The sequence below is a fragment of the Ambystoma mexicanum genome, chromosome 7p (genome assembly GCF_040938575.1).
Source record: "Ambystoma mexicanum isolate Mex_15411 chromosome 7p, UKY_AmexF1_1, whole genome shotgun sequence".
Lineage (NCBI taxonomy): Eukaryota > Metazoa > Chordata > Amphibia > Caudata > Ambystomatidae > Ambystoma > Ambystoma mexicanum.
The window spans coordinates 734049240-734066724 of NC_090939.1; the positions used below are offsets into that span (position 1 = coordinate 734049240).

The following is a 17485-nucleotide window of genomic DNA, read 5'->3' on the forward strand; positions in this document are numbered from 1 at the left end:
TTCCCTCCTAAGCGTGATCCTCTGGGCAACATTTTTGAGCAGTTTCTCTTGAAAGTGGAAAGCTTCCGTGCTTTGCCCGTATTTGGGAGGTGTGCGAAGGGCACATTTTGTTGCATCACTTTTCTCCAGATCTGCGCAGCATTCCGCAGGCTTTGCTCCCTTCTTGGCGGTTCCCGGGATTTACCTGGCATTGCTGAGGCGTTTCTTCCTTTGTGTGAGTTCCCTGCTTGTGCCTTGTCTTGCCCATCCCCTCCTTGCACTCGGGGTCCTTTGACTCTTCCACTCAATTTCCCAGTCTTGGGAAAATCAGGGGCCAATTGCCCAAGCACAATTTGCTTCTGTGCAACTCGGAGGCCTACAGTGTTAGGAATAGTAGGCTTTGTGCACTTATGCAAATTGATGATTTTTGCAAACGGAAATCGCTTTTAGGTCAATGATTTATTTGACTTTGTGTGTCATCCTAAATTATCTTGGTTCCCCAATAGGGATGGTCTTGCATGGGCTACATTTTACAGAGATTTTAGGAGGCACATAAAAAACGAATTTCTTAAGTTCATTTTCTATAAATGTTAAAATACATCAGATGTGGTCTTTTTCCTTGGAATGTTGCTGCTGATACTAATGTTCACCCACTGCTCTGCTCCCAAGTTATTAACAGCAAGGAACGTTGCCAGTGGTTCACCGTGATGAAATGCACGCTTCCGTATCCCCCTCTGCGTAATTGTTCATTTCCTCGCATAATGCGCCTTTCCGCTCGCGGGTGAACCTCAAGTGGCCTTGACCCATGAAAGCACTGAACCCTGCAATGGCTTGCCCCCTGTGTGAACACCGCCTACTAAATGGACTCTCCTGTGGATGGGAGGAGGTTCCCTTACACTTGTGACATGACTAATAAAATAATAACCAGTAGCGGGGGCGGGGGAGGGGGCTGGAGTGGTGGCAGGGGGCGGCGATTAAATCGTGGGTGGGTTTGGTGAAGGCTGTGTGGAGAGAGCGCGCCGGGTTCCTGTTTGATCTTTGTGTAGCAAAAGATCTTGTGTAGTCTAGGCTATCTGACTACATGAATGAAATGCAATGGAAATCAGCCTTACAAAAAAGCAGACACCTGGCATTCAATAGAAAGCGCCACAGATAATTCTGACCCCCAAATGTCAACCACTGCCCCCTGCTGCAAACAGCAGCGGAGAGGTGAACACAAATGTATCAGGCCAATTAAGAGAAAAGTAGTGCTTAGTCCTTCATTGGCGTTTGTTTTTTTAAGTGGGAAGCCACCGCATTGCTTATCACCATGGATGCGGTGACAGACAGGCGATGCAGGCCTTGAGCACAGGCCCTTAACTGAATGTTGCTGACATAATCTGGGCACAGCGCACAGTCACTGGAGAGCAGGGGCACGGCCATTCCTTTATAAACTTGTCAAAGCAAATAGGGAAACTCCACGGCAGGTCAGATGAAAAGGAGCAACACGTGGTAGTGTGTGGCCAGCGGGCCAGCGGGGAGACCTGCTGCGGATCCTCTGCTCTGTGGCTTCCTAGATTGGTTAAAAGGCAGGCGTTTGGGTCTTAGGGGGAAGGTGAACAGACAAACAGATGGAATGTGTGACCTTAGACAGAAGGGCGGATGGGTGGACAGATAAGATGGAAGGATATTTTAGATGCAGACAATGAGTGCTGAGTTGCTCGATTCCTTGCCCTGTCCACTGTTAGGACATTTGCTACAGGATAAAACTCTCACGCACCGCTCTCAACCGGTTCACCCCCTTTCTCATCAACAGGACACTTTTTCTCCGTGCCGCCTATCAATCTGATCCCACGCCAGTCAAGTACGAGACTCCCCAAGGAACCTCCTAGTCTTACCTCCTCTTAAACCTATATCTTGAATCCCCTGGACAGACCCTTAGCAAACACAACGCCCATTTCAACAATACGAAGACGACACGCAAACTTATTGCCACATCTCATCCCTCTCACAACTCCACGCCTTCAAAAGCAGCCTCTGTGCCATCCACCGCCTGGATGGCCATCCTCTTCCTCAAACTCAATCTCTCCAAAATGAAATATCTCCTCATCTGACAGGGCAAAAACTCGACCTCTAACCCCGGATCAAAATACGAACCATGGAAAACTGACATTTGTCTGTCTCCACACATGTCAAAACCATTGGCTTCACCATCGACCCACACCTTTACTTCACACATCACATAGCTGCCGTCATCAAAACAAGCAACCTACATCTACTCCTCCCATGCAAGTCAAGACACATCTTTATTTATTTATTAGGTATGTACAATGCGCCTATACACGTTGTGTTTCCCTTTGACTGCTTCCGCACTGCAGTCCAAGCGCTAGTTCGGTCTACAGGTGGACTACAGCAATGCTTTCCTTAACGGACTCCCCAACAGCACGTTCAGACCCTCGCAAGTCATCCAGATCCAGAAGCAAGGCTCATCCTGCACCTTCCCAAGCACTCACATATCACCCCAGCACTTTCCCAACTCCACTGGCTCCCCATACCCAGAGAACTGTAAAGGGATCTGCATTCTATACGAAGCCACCCACCGCAAAACCTTGATCTGTCCCCACAACAAACTGAAACCCATCTCCCACACAAACACCATACAAACTTGCCAACATCTCCTACATATTCCATTCTGCAAATGTCCAGTGGGCACCCAGAGCCTGGAACACCCTGCCACTACACATCTGCATTGCACCCACCATCACTACTTCCCATAATGTCTCAAAACATAGCTCTTTCTCCACACCTAATCCAGCCACACCACCTCCCCTGCCAGTGCCTATCTATCCTTTCTTCCTAGCCTACCCTGAGAAATGTCGTTTCAGTTTCAGCTCCCACCTTCTGAACATTTGAACCTTGTGAAGCACTGCGGGTAGGGCTAGTGCTGGACACAAATTCAAATAAAATCAATAAAACTAGGATTATGAGTCCTAGTAAGGATCAGCGTCACTTTAACAAAGGTCACCTTACTGCGGCATCACGTTCAGAGGGCTTCCTGCGGCAGGCCCCTCATACTTACCTGTCCAGCCTCCTCCTCCACTGGCCTGCTCCCTTGCGACCTCCTGCTCGCCGTGCTCCTGGTCACCATCCTGAGTTTATTTCCCTTGGGGTATGTCACTTCCTTTCCCTGTGCATTTCCTGTCCCCCTCTGAGAGGAGGACTTTGTCCTCATGCTCACTCTCACGGTTGCCTCCTGGGCCCCAGCACAGGTCCCTATTCCGCACTGCACAGGGCACACCCTACGAACGCTGTTTTCTTTTGCAGAGCAGGGGCTGCAGTCAGCTTTAAGATGTATCTTGACTGCTGGGAAGGGATCCACGCCCTTCTTGTAGAACCAGTTACAGTACAAAATATTTTCTGCAGCATTGTTGCTTAGTATGTATGTATACATCAGAAAGGTGCAGAGTGGAAGGTTTGAATTAATGTAAACCACTGGATTTTGTTCTGGGCAACATTCCAGACCACAATTTCTTTTCAGCCTGCCATGCCATTACAGAAGAGGAAAGGCCCTATGCAAATCAGGCTTGGTCCCACCCCCAAAGTGGCATTCCAGCACAAAGGGCAAGTTCACATCCCTTCTGCATGAGACCACAATCAATCACAGACATGTTGTGGCCTCATTGGGCATCATGCGGAAGGTGAGATCCATTCATAACCTTCCAACCATCACATGTTTAGTTATAGTTTGTCTCTCCAAGTGAGAATAGGCTTGCCCGGAAGTCTGCCCCTTGCTCGCTGCACCTCACTGATGAGGCCCAACAAGTCTGAAACATGTCAGATGTTGCTTGTGTTTCTTTGAAGAGGAGACATGGTCTAGCAGTTTGGACTGGACTGCTCCCATTGGTGGCAGGACCGAGGCAGATTTGCATATGTCTGGTCCGCATCTGCAATGGCACAGAACGTATAAAAACCAATGGTGCAAGGGATACCTAGAGCAATGCCAGTGATTAAGATGAATTTATAACCTTCCACTGATCACATTGTGTCCCTAACTGAGAGTGTTTATTTATTTTTTATTTGTGATGTTGGTTGTATTTACCTAACCTTACACAATAGAATACAAAACGAGCAAAATAAATGTTCATACATAAGAAGAAAACATTCAAATTAAAAAGAATAAGAACAATGAATTGTGTCAAATTAAAATGGCTCTTTGCCACTTCAACACATTAGTTAAAAAACAAACAAAGTAGCCTCACATTAAAATCGCAACTTAATCAAACTGGCTACTTTAAGTAGCTTGATAACAGTAATAGTCACAGGTGTTTCATCGCCACTCGAGATCCTTTCAGAGAAAAGTGCAGGGTCAAGTAACGCATCATTGTGAAGGAATCTGCCCAACCAGATGGATCTTTCTTTTATCAAAGCCGGACATATGTTCTCTGTTCTGAGTCACGGAAACAATCTCACGCAAGGGGCCTCCTCGTATGCTCTCTTCATTTATTGATCTTAAATTACGGATTTCCCCTGTTGAGAGAAGATTGAGCCTATAGCGAAGAAACTGGCCAGCCCAATACCCATTGGGAAACTTCCTTAGATATCTAAAGATTTCTCCCAGAGGTTTAGCCAGAGAAGACAGTCTTCTAAATAAATAAAGTCTGTATTCCCTCATTTTTCCCAATATGCTGGTCCACTCCTGCCTAATCAAGTTCATTTTTGGTCTGGTCAGGCTGTGGGTAGAAAGTGGGTATGCCCAGACGTGGGCACCTTGCTTTCTATAACATAGGGTACAAAGCTTCACCTTACTGATGAGGCCCACCAAGGCAAAAACAAGTCTGGGGTTGCTTGGTTTCTGTGCAAGCTGACCTGGCCCAGAAGTTCAGGCTGCACTGCTCCCATTGGTGTCAGGACCAAGACTGATTTGGATATGTCTGGTCCCCTTCTGCAATGTGACAGACTGTCTAAAAAACAATGATGTGGATGGTTGCACAGAGCAATGCCAGTGGTTCAAATTAATTGATAACCTTCCACTGATAACCTTTGTATGGTTGTTTAAATGACAGATATATACACCAGTTATTGTATTGAAAATCCTTTGCGGGTTCAATCTATTCACCTGGCATATCTCGTGTTGTTAGTTGTAAGTTTAACCACTTAAATGCCTCGGGTGTCTATGTTTGTCCTGAATTCCCATAACAAATCATGTAAGGCTCTGCCCACTCCCACAGTTAAGTACACAACTGTAGAATATAGCAATTTCTGAAAAATTCAACAAAGGTGGATTAAAAGACATTCTGTCAAAACTTGTGGTATGTTATATGTTTCATTTTTATTCTTCCAGATTTAGTTAAAAGAATATAGAAATGCCTTGAAAATCTTCTCATTTAAAAGAGATATAATCTGGTATGTTTTTCATTAACACAATAGCTGTGCTCTCCCAAGTTTGTTGTGGCCCATTTTAGTTCTCCTGAGTTTGTGGTGGTCCGTATCGGTTCTCCCAACTTAGGATGGTCCATCTTGGTTCTCATGTTTATTTTCAATTTTGTATGTTCTGTCATGTGCACTATCTATAGCGCTGCATGCGAAAATTGAGCTGAGATTTCAAAGCAGTGACAAGGGCTGTTACTTCTGTAGGGTTCCATTTTATTTGGTCTGATTTCATTTAAATGGGCTTATTTAGGCCTGCGGGCAGGTTTATCCTCAGTTGTGTTGTCCGACTGCTATAGTATTGCCCCAGAGTTTTCATTTGTTGCATGTGCGTACTGTTGCCAGATTAAGGTTGGCTAAGCATCAGCACGCTTAGGAAAATGGAATTAAACTGCTGAAAAGCATCGGGCAACGGATACATTATGCAAAACCGAAAAAAGCTCTGCTGTACACCCGGTTAATGTGGAGAACATTTGCCATCAATGTTTTATCTTGCTTTTTCATATGCCTGAATTCGGAAAAGTGAAATATCCTTGCTTTTTCAGAAAATGGCAAGCCACAGGTCCATCCCAGGCTAAATATGGCAGCATTTGGACTGGTAAAATACAACCTACAAGCATCAGGAATAAAAAATAGAACTCACCTTCGAACACGCTGTTACACTCTTATCAAAGCTGAACAGAGGCGTATAGCTCAGACTTGGCATGAGGAAAGCACCCAGCACAAAAGAAACCAAGAGTGCTCCAACGAATAGGTGCTGCATAAATGATTCAACGCAACAAATGCAGCACTTGATTTTGGTAGCAAGGACATCGCCTAGCAGATCAGGCCCAGTGCTTAATTTGTAAGAAAATAATTGCCAGGGACCAAATATTTTCTAGCATGGTTGTGACAATGAGGGTGGGCAGTTCCCCAGCATTGATGCCACGCCCTCAGCTGCTAACCACAGCGTCGACACATGTGGGGTTAAACCACAGCTCGCACTTGCTCATTGGGGTTGATGAATGCTCTCGCTATCATTACTTCATAATCAAGCTGAGCCTGAGACAATAAGTGCCGAGGCTGAGAAATAAGTTCCAGGGCCGAGCCTGAGGAAACACCCCCACAAATTAAGCACTGATGATTCAGGCCCGACCATCCACTAATAGCCACTCGTTCACAAGCAGTGGCTCAAGTGTTCCTATTGTGTATTGTGTTCTAATGTTATGCTTTATAGATCTGCGTTGAATTTTGTATGACTTTTTGAGTATTCTTGATCGCTTTCTTTTTTCTTAACCTCTTTATTTACATAGTCTACTCTTTGTCACCCAAAGAAAATTAAAACAAACAAATACAATACAATGCAACATCAGGGACAAAACACCACAATCAGTAGTAAGACATCTTGCCAACTTATAGAAAGACAATCCACTATATCTGAAATGCATTGTAACAGTAAAATATAGCGGAAATCATTTCCAGACATACCCTCCCTAAAAATGAACACAGCTGAGCACATGGTCTCCTTCTGATTAGGCCATATTTGTCATTGTTTTTGCTGGATTTGGATCCCAGCGTCTGAGTGGTGACGTGTAAGAGGACTTTAGGGTTGTAGATACGGGCCCAAGTGCAAGGGTTGCCAGGAGGCAATGCGGGTATGCAGCTTGTTGGGCAGGGATCTGGGCCCGAATTCAGAGGGTAGACGGGTGCCCAGTGCAGAAACAGACAGAGATCAGCAGGGGACAGGAAGAGAGAAGGCAGAAGCAAAGAGGAAGTTCTTGAGGTGCTTTTGGAACTGAAGATGGTTCTCGTCAAGTTTCAGAGAGGCAGCGAGGCTGTTCCAGAGGGAGGCCGCAGCCGAAGAGAGAGATCTACCACCAAATTGTTGCTTGGAGAAGTTATTTACACGGGAAGCTGACAAGGTCCACAGAGGAACTCCTAAGGGTGAGGGACTACAAGGATAATTTATCAACCTAGGGGGGAGGTTAAATGAGGAATGTTGGAGCTTGAGTGTGGACGATGGGGTGCAAAATATTTGTAAGTAATGGAAGCGGGAGTGATGAAGGCAAGAGACCTCATGAAGCAGATACTTTATAAATGGGTGGTTGTCAGCCTGCAGCCTCCCAGATGTGTTGGCCTACCAATGCCACGACCCCTTTCTATTCATTCTGCTGGCTATGGTTGATGGGAGTTGTAGGCAGGTTGCTAACCACTGCAATGAACAGGGCCTGGCAGTCCTGATGGACTTAAAGGTGTTGGTAGTTATGTAAGAGCAGTTTCTGTTATAAAAAGCCTGGGACGAATTACTTGATGATAACGTTTGTGCATGTGTTGTTGGGCGATTGCTTCAGCTTCTTAGCGCTGTGAATTGGAGGCATTGCTATTAATGCGCGTTGCAAAGGTACTCCTTTTCTTGACGTTTAAACATATGCAAGGTTAATTCCACCATCCAGCGCTTGAATTTGTGGTGTACCAACCACATGCAGTTATCTGCTCCTGCAGCAGGGCCGAAACCCACTGAGCTATTGATATGGCTATGCGGCCAATATGATTTTGTTTGCTCACTTCCACTAGCGTTGCGTGTGCCCCACGGCCTTGTGTAACACAACCCTTACGCAATGTAACCCGAAGAGGGGTGGCATTACCAATGAGGTGATGACCCAGGGCAGCAGTTAGAAGCCGGAGGATAGCGAGGGCTTTAATGTGAGCCCCGGAATGTTACCTCACCGGTAATGCCTCCCTTCCAAGGGTTACATTGCTATTAGTACCCTGGCTTACTAATAGTATATTTTTCTGGAGTTGAGAAACGGCATGTTAACTGCAAGGAAAGTGGAGCAGTGGCCGGAGGGGGGAAGGGGGCTAACTATGTGGAAAAGGGGGGGTGGGTTGATGGGGACATGTGGTTGCAGGGGAGAATTTACCTGATTATCCAGAGGGGGAGATGGTGACCTTCAGCTCCGAGGAGCCTCAGAGCAGGAGCGTTACCATGTGGTAAATCTCCCGTTCCGAACCTCCTAATTGGCTTGGGGGCCGAGACCACCCCCCCTCCGGGCAATAATTAGTAATATTACTCATGTGTGCCTGGTTGCAATGGTGACACACTCCCTGTGTCACACCAGGTGCTGGCACTGGTCGTTTGTGAATACTATCTATACAACGCCCCAACCACACTCTAAGTTGCCACTTCTCTCAGAAGTATTCGAAGGCTGCAGGGAGAATCGCAGCCCTTATGCAGGTTCGCTCACGCGAAGGGGTTCTTTGAAGGCCCATCGTCGGGACGATGTATGTGGGAGACTGTGGAGCGCTGCCTGGACACGCCTCAGACTCCGCGGTGATGTGCCGGGACCCAAGATGGGCCAGACCATTGTGCGCCCATTGTTGCTTGATGAAGCCTTCGTTGCCCACAGTGACCCCCAAGCAGTCGCAATGAATTCGAGTGCCGAGACCCCCGCTGATTTTGGTAATGGATCACTCCCAGTGGGCAGAGGTCGGGAGGGAGGGATGGAGCATGCAGATGGCGAGCAGAACGCGGAACCGTGGCTAAGCCAATAGTCTATCGATTCGCTGCTGACCCAGAAGAGCCCAGCATGTGCAAAAGAAAGCAGCCATCGGTGCGTCGCAGGCGTGCCCGCTCCTCCTAGCTAACCCTCTGTTTGTCAAGATGCGGAATGCGTTGTTGGTGATACTCAAATCCTACACACGCAGGCTTTAAAGATACGGCCTGTGCGCTGGACGTGGCGCAGCTCTTCACGTGTGAGTGTGTTTACCATACGTGCAGACCAGGCCTCCAGCTCGCGAGGAAATCAGAAGTCGCGTGATATTTAGTAGCCACTGCCTCGCGGTTTGAACTGGACGGTACTTGCCAATTTTAACAAATAATAATGTCTCTTACGCTGCATACATACTCGGGAAAGACCGTCATTACAAAAGTAATATCCAGTACAACGAAAAACAGAGAGATGGACAGACAGATGGCTGTAGGGATCTCTGTATATAGACAGCGCTGGTCATTGGGACGGATTTTCACGGATCCAAGATCCGGCAAAAAATTGCTCCCTGGATCATCCATTCGAACCCTTTAATGTATTTGATTGGGGGAGTGGGGGTTTGTTGCTGAAGCCAAGTTTGCACTCGGGTCGTCAAGATCAAAGTCAGAGATTTACTCTCTAGAGTCTAGACTAATGGAACGTCTGGTGAAAACACTTGTCAACATGCCTGCTAGGATTGTACTCGGCAGAAAATAAATATTTAAGTACAACTTTGTACGTCTGAAAGATGTGCACCTTTTATAATTTGCTTGCAAATACTTGTCCCCAAAAACCAAGCCGCCACAGCTGGTGGGATCCCACAGTTAATCATTTCCATTTCCAGCCCTGTGTATAGACGTGATAAGAGCCATAGCTAGACAATCACATGCCTATATACAGAAATATGTACTAGGCAGCAAAATGACACACATACTGGCCAACATAGAGGCAGACAGACTGATACGCAGAGGGCCAGGCCAGTGTGATGACATACACGCCAATGGCAAATTAAACACATGGAGGCTCATTACGAGTATGGCGGTGTGGGAAAAAATTGGCAGAGTTACTGCCACTATTCCCGCTCCACGATTATACGAGTATGGCCCTGGAGTTGGGGATTTACCTCCAGCATCCTGATGGAGGTAAATCCTCCCATTTTCCACCAAACATCTGTAAAAATCACCAGAATTCCCTCAGCGGTAATTCTGCCAAAAATGCCCCATGAGTCCAATGGACTCTCAAAAAATGAGGATTGACTCTGCCATCACTGCTTGTAATCTGGTGGTAATACCGGACCAAGAGGCGGTAATGGTAATTCTATTGAGCAGTATTCCATCAGATTTACCACCAGAATACCGCCCAACTAGTAATGCGCCCCATAGAGAGAGGTAGGCCTATTCATACACAGACACAGAGATAGGCAGACAGGTAGGCCAGTGGGAAGACCGACTAGAAGTCAGATGGACAGGTATGTATACGGACAGATGATTCAACGCATAGACAGGCCGGAATAGACACACACACTGGTGGGTAGAAGCAAACCTTCATGAAAAGAGCGGGAGCTGGAAGGAGAGACATGTGGACCGCCAACTATAGTAGTTTAAACTTTCGGTGTTGTATTGAATGGCCAACATGAACCACGCACGGTCTCACTGTGCCCGGTAAGCGCCCCATACACTGATAAGGACTATCTTTCATTTGTACTAATCAAGTAAGGCCACAAGACCATCCCAGTCTTTATTCAGTGTATTTATCCTCGTGACAGTGTGTTTCCCAATCCGATGTCTTATATGGGGGGCAGAGGGGAACCAGGTCCATACTAGCATTGCTCATTGCACGTCATGTTTTGTGATGATAAAAGCTAACTGTTCCTTGGAATAACACATTTTTTCCTCTTCCCTGCAGCTGTTTCGAACCTGGATGCAGAGAGCAAGCTGAGCGTGTACTTTCAGACACCAATTCACCAGCAAAGAAATATTTTCCTCCCCACCACCAGGCCTCCCTGCGTAGAGGAGCTGCACTACTATGCCAAGCAAAACCTGCGGGCACTGCGCAGAGGTAAGAACGTCAGCGCTGCCGCATGACTGCCTCGTGCTTTGCATGATATCCGGGGCCATGTTTACCTCAGCCCTTTCCTGTGTGAAGCATCATCGGTGTTGCGGCTGGGTCTAGAGTGCCTCCACAGGGTGCAGACAGGGAGCAGAGGGGGTGCCCTACCATGCATGCTATGGGGAGCAATGTTTACTGAACAATAACCATGCACTTATTTGTGTACATTTGCATATGGTTTACAGTGCACACACAACACACACACACATATGTATACCTATTTGTAGAAGCCTGTTTTTTCTTGTTACGGTCTGCTCGGTTAAGCGATAAACCATCTGAACAGAATATTTGTCCTGTAATCCAAAAACTTAACACAGTGCTGCTTGTACTTGGATAATCCCACATTTTCTAAAAAAGAGAAATACGTATTTCCTTCTAGTGGTGGCATAGTTCGGACAAAACAGCAGGAAGTGGGGTAAGTCTTCCACCGAGAGCCCATCCCAAGTGCACCCAGTTATTACCCCATCGACATGTTATGGCGGCTAAAGGGAGTGTGTGTTCTTTCCCAGTTAAAAGAGCCCTGTGCCTCGGTTTAGTCTCCCATTCAGATAATGTTCACGACCTGGGTGCCCTCTTTGTGAGATATACAACTTAACTGTCGATCTTACAGCATCCATAAAAGCTGGAGCCATAGTTGGCAACCACCGCAGATTTGGCCTTGTTAATGCGGGCCATGCAGTCTGCCGGCATACCACCACCACCACCACCTCCCCTCCGTATCTCAAAAGGGCCCCATTCACCTGAACCCTTTTTATCGCCTGGATTCTAATGTGTGTGTGAGCCAATTTAGGGCCCAGCTGATTGTTACTCCTGGGAGTACTCACCCATGCAAGTTTACCTCCTGATTCTATCATTGGGTGCAGTGAGCATCTAGGCTTACCCACGCACATCACCTGTGCATATGCTCCTTGTAGTCCTTCACACCAGGGTTTCTAGGGCTTTGTGCGTCCCGGCGATTAGACCCACATCGTCCGCATATGCTAGGGTGTATATGTTTTTTCCCCACGTATTCTTAGTGTGTCCATTGTCAATTTAGAAATAATGAGTTGACATATAAATTGAAAAGCAGTGGGGCCAAAACACATTACCCCCGCTGTAGATGTAAATTGTGAGGTAAGATCCCCCCCTGCGACCATAACGTACTCTTGCAAAGAGGCCATCGTGCAATTCTATTAGGGGTGATAGCAGCGGTGAAGGAATTCCAATAACTCGCAGAATACCCCACAGCTGCGTCTGATTAACACAGTGGAATGCTGAAGAAAGATCCATGAACCCCAAATAAATCCCTGAGATGTACTTATCAAGGATCAGTTTTAAATTGAACACTTGTTCCACAGTAGTCCCTCCCTCACAGAACCCATACTGAAAATGTGATGGTATGTTATGCTCTCCTGTCCAATCCGTTATGCCGGTGCGCAGCACCCTACCAAACAATTTTTCTGACGAATGAGGTGATAACCGTTCAGGACATTTATATCTCCCTGCTTTAAAAAAGGACAATAATTGCCTCCTTCCTGCTGGGTAGAAAAACACACAAAGGGAGCATAGACATTGACTGCTGCAGTGAAGTTTGCAGACCAAATCTTGTCCTCGTGTTAAAACCGTTAATTGCGAACTGGGTCTGGACCTGCAGCCTTCCGATGGCTAGGTAGGCAAAAGCAACCTCTACCTCAGTGCGAATGAGTACGATGCCTTCTTCCTCCATTTCTTCCAATCGAAGCGAGTCCACGGCAGGGATACCATCGGCTCTATGCTTTGTAATTTGTAATGATGCATAAGGTTCTAACCATCTAACCATCTCTCTTCTTCAACGGCCCAAAGACGTATATTTAGGCATTTTGCTGCCACCAGCCAGAACTCTAGCAAATTGATCGATAGAGCGGCCTGTCCCAAAGTGAGCCATCTTTTCACTCTGCGGTTATGTTTTCCTCGCCTTCACAGTGCTCTTGTAGGGTTCTATGTGATTTCATCAAGGAGATTTGTTTGAATCCAAATCCATCGCATTTATTTTCTTTTAAGCCATTTATCCCCACGTATATGCGGGGGAGGCCCTCCAACGCTCTTTGCCCCACCACCTTAATTATTACCCATACCCAGCCCCCACATAAATTTGCGGGAAAATTCGTCAGAACAAATGTGATGGATTTGGCTTTGACCATATCTCCTGCGATGAAACCTCCCTATCCGCTTTTGGAGTTATGCACTTGCCCAGTTTTTTGAGTCCAAAAGATTTTTTTTTGCCAGCCTACAATTTGTATTAAAGCACGCCTCCTTTTTTCTTGTAAGCTAGTATTCCTCCTATATGCAACGAAGGCACAGGATGCGGACCACTTTATATATTCTACGGCAAATAGTATAATTTTGTGTGTAGTTGCCAAGTTTAATACAAGTTCACTATCGCTCAGTGTATGAAATTATATTTGATGACTTTCTGTTGTGGTCGACAAATTCCCACTTCAATAACCTAACAAACAGGCAGCTGTTCTCTTGACAATGTTGATGCTCTGCTTCCTCATTACTTGCCATCCAATCACAAGGTTCGGCTCAATAGGTCATGGTCAGGTTCTATTCCAGGTTTCATTTTAAAATCTTTCCTGTGGGCCCAACGTTCTACCTCTACCAAAAAATAGTCAATAGTCGGTCTTGGCATCATATTGATAAAAGGAAAATCCCCCCGGAATGTCTAGGGGGAATCCTCCATTTACAGAGCGCATACTTAGTTCGACCAAGCTAGAACAAAGGGTTCTGCCCACATAAGATTTCTCATCTACTATGGCTGACAGTGGGATACCACAGGCTGAGCTTTCCTCTTTGTTTACCTGTTGTTCCATTGAGCAGTCCCAGAGTTTTAGGCTACAATCCCCACCACAAGGGGTGGCCTTTTATTAGTACCAAATTGAATCTTATCACTGGATCTCAGGGCATATCCATGATATGATATGATATTTTATTGATATCGCGCCCACACACAAGTGTTTCAAAGCGCAACAAGGCAAGGGAGGGGTTACAAGGGAGGACAAAAAACAACGATCTTACTAGGCCCAGTGACATTGAGAGCGAGCAAGTGCAGGGGAGAGGGAAGGGGAAAGTGCAAGGGGCACGGGAGAGGTGGGAAGTGCTGAACACGTGATCAAAAACAACAAAAGGTAGTGCGGCCAGCAGGAGGCAAGTGCAAGAATGAAGCGCAGACAACGGGTGTCTAATAAGTACATGTAAGGGGACTGCAGGGTTGTAGATACAGGCCCAAGTGCAAGGGTTGCCAAGAGGCAGAACGCGTATGCAGCTGGGTGGGCAGGAATCTGGGCCCAAATTCCGAGGGTAGCCAGGTGCCCAGTGGAGAAGCAGACAGAGATCAGCAGGGGATAGGAAGAGAGAAGGCAGAAGCAAAGAGGAAGGTCTTGAGATGCTTCCGGAACCAAAGATGGTTCTCCTCAAGTTTCAGAGAGGTAGGGAGGCTGTTCCAGAGGGAGATCCTAGCCAAAGAGAGAGATCTACCACCAAATCGTTGCTTGGAGAAGTGAATGACCCTGATGGAGATGGAGGAGGAGGAGCGAAGAGCTTGAGTAGGTAGGTATTTACAAAGGGAGAGTTGAAGGTATTGTGGACCAAGGCCCCAGAAGGCCTTGTGGACATTGCAGAGGGTCTTGAACTTAATCCTTGAAGCCACTGGGAGCCAATGAAGAGATTTCAGGGCTGAAAAGATATTATCCCTGGGCTTGAGGCCAAGGACAAGTCTCGCAGTCCTGTTCTGGATGAGTTGCAGAGGGCGGGGAGTAGAAGCAGGCAGATTTCGAAAGAGGCTGTTGCAGTAGTCCAGCCTTGAGAGAACCAGAGCTCTGGAGACAGTGAGCTTCTGGGGGAAGGAGAGGAAAGGAAGAATACCCCTGATGAGATGCAGTTGGAAGTTTGACTTCTTAGAGATGTCAGAGATGTGTGGTTAAAAGGAAAGCGTGGAGTTGAAAATGACCCAGAGGTTCTTAGCCTCACAGGTCGGAGCAGGAAGAGGGCCAAAGGAGGACATCCAGAGAGTGGCAGGGAAGGAAGGTGCAAGAGTGCTAATGAGGAGGATCTCTGTCTTACTGGCATTAAGGCAAAGGTCGTTGGCGGCACCCCACTCCTGGATTGCAGACAGTCAGTCAGAGATGATAGGGGGAGAAGAGGTGGGAGAGGGGAGCCTGAAGACGAGCTGAGTGTCATCCGCATAGCACTGAAAGTTGGAGCAGCAAGCAGCAATACAGTGGCCGAGGGGTGCCAGGTATTGGTTGAAAAGCCAGGGAGAGGTTAGACCCCTGGGGAACACCACAAGTGGAGAGTGAGATAGAGGAAAGAAGGACCCAAGTTGGACCTGGGAGTGTCGGTTGGAAAGGAAAGAGGTCAGCCAGGGCCTAATCAGTGATACCCAAGTTATCACAGAGTCGGTTGAGCAGGATGGCATGGTTGACCGAGTCAAAGGCAGAAGAGAGATAGAGTAGGATGAGGACAGAGGGGAAATCAGAATCAAGGTTGGAGAGCAGGTCTTCACGGATGTTCAGGAGAGCAGTTTCCGTGCTTCTGGCTTCTCTGAAGCCATATTGATGGTCATGGAGTCAACCGACAGAATCAGTGTAGAGGTTAAGCTTGGAGATGGCCAGCTTTTCCAGGCGTTTGCCCAGGAAAGGAGTGATAGAGATCGGGCGATAGTTAGCCAGGTAGGAGGGGTTGGCTGTGGGTTTCTTGAGAAGAGGGTGCACAAGAGAGTGTTTCAGAGGGGAGGCAGATGAAAGGGTCTCCCAGACCTGAGCTTTTATGAGAATTATAAAAAGGCTTTATTCGCCAGCGGTCCCCTTTCTCTGTGGTTATGCCCACTGACAAAAGTGTTGGAGTAGAAATTGGGGTACCCATGACTTTGCACTTTATGCTTTGCCTTGTATATATATTGCGAGGCCAGCACTATTTCCTCCCGCTTACTTATTACTGCTTGGGTGGCAGATATATTGAAATTAAACAATAGTAATGATTTAACTTCCCACGTCTCCAGAAACATACCTACATCATACTTTAGTCCTTTAGTCTCTTTCTCAGACCAGCGACCTTCCATGACATCAATGTTATGGTGGTGCCAGGGCAGCTTCTCTTTCTATGCCTTCGCCTTGGGTGAATGGTACATCATGTACCCGTGTACCCTCTCCTTAGCTCCTTTTGATGGAAAATAAACATTTGTGTTTCTCAAGACTGTCTCACAGGAATCCAGGAGTGGATCATCGATGTGCGCAGCCCCGCTTGCAGTAGAAATACTCTTGGCCATGCCAATGGACCTAATACCATATTTTAGCATGTATGTCTTTTCTGGGATGTACCAATTGTCATGCAAATGGCAAAAAATAACAGGTTTGGTCATATACATTTCTACCTCAGCTTCGGCCATAATGTTTCTTTTGCTCCCAAAAATATTGCGTATGTGGGGGGTTGGCAAAGGAATATCCTACGCTGCTCCCACTGCAATACATTCACTCCGTTAAAAATTATTTAAATCGGTAATACCTTGATATATACACATTTTAATGCAGTCTTGTTCCTCCATCTAATGGGTCTTGTATGTCCATTACGTCTTGCCCGTAAGGCGCTGTTTGTGTCAGCCACTGCGTTGCTAGGGCCCTGCTTGGGCTTTACTCGAGTTAGCCTTGTACTCTATGGCCACTTTTAATGACCTTTGTGCCGGAACTAGTCCGCGGCAAGACCTTGATGCAAGTGATTGTCCTAATGTTTACAGTACTAAGGTCTGGGCTGATTTCTTTAAGGAGGCAGTTAGCTGTTCTCCATCTCCCGTCCTTTGCGTTTTGTTCCCTCGCATGTTCTGTGAATTTAGCAGCAATTTTGTGGGGGTTAGGATGGCAGCCGTAGTGTTATTTTCCTGTGTTCCTGGCTTGCACACACAGGTTCATCCTCTTTTTAAATAACTCTGTGTTTCTTGTTCGTCCTTCTAAGAGGTGATTGTACTATTTTTAACCGAGGAAGCATATCTTTTATGAGGTCCAGACATTTCCCTAGTGATATCTGATCCTGAATCCTTTTTTCTCTTAGGTATACAACTGTTTTATTTAGTTAATTAATCTTGTCATCGTGTCTTAAGAGTTGCAAGAGGAGGTCCCTCTGGATAGTATTGCTTTCTCGGTGCAAGGTACTATGCATTTCTTGTGCCTCTGTACCCTTTGCTGTTGTTAGTGTATCTGGCCCCAGGGCTGGCCCTGTGTCTTTTGCTTCCTTAAATGCTGCAGTGTCCAGACTTCAATACATGTATGGGCTGTTTAGACATGACAGCCCTTCCCTTCTGCACTTTGGTTCATGTCGCTACTATCAGTACCCCTGACCCCCAATGGGCCATCACATTTTTCTGTGTCAATCAAACGGCCAGTCTGCTTGATGGAATTGGGCATGGCAAAGTATGCCAACATAATCACCCAAAGGTTATCTAGTTTTTGTTCAAAGCTCTCTAGGCCTTTGAACAC

At 46.6% G+C, this 17485-nt stretch overlaps 1 protein-coding gene across 2 annotated transcripts in view; it reads left to right on the forward strand.

Annotated features, from left to right (window-relative positions):
* The window catches only part of NHS (NHS actin remodeling regulator), a 588432-nt gene that overhangs the window by 371872 nt on the left and 199075 nt on the right, over nt 1–17485 (forward strand). For both annotated transcript variants that reach the window (XM_069636816.1, XM_069636817.1), the window contains exon 2: nt 10797–10949. In XM_069636816.1, coding sequence (XP_069492917.1) covers nt 10797–10949 — 153 coding nt within the window. The remainder of the gene's footprint in view (nt 1–10796; nt 10950–17485) is intronic.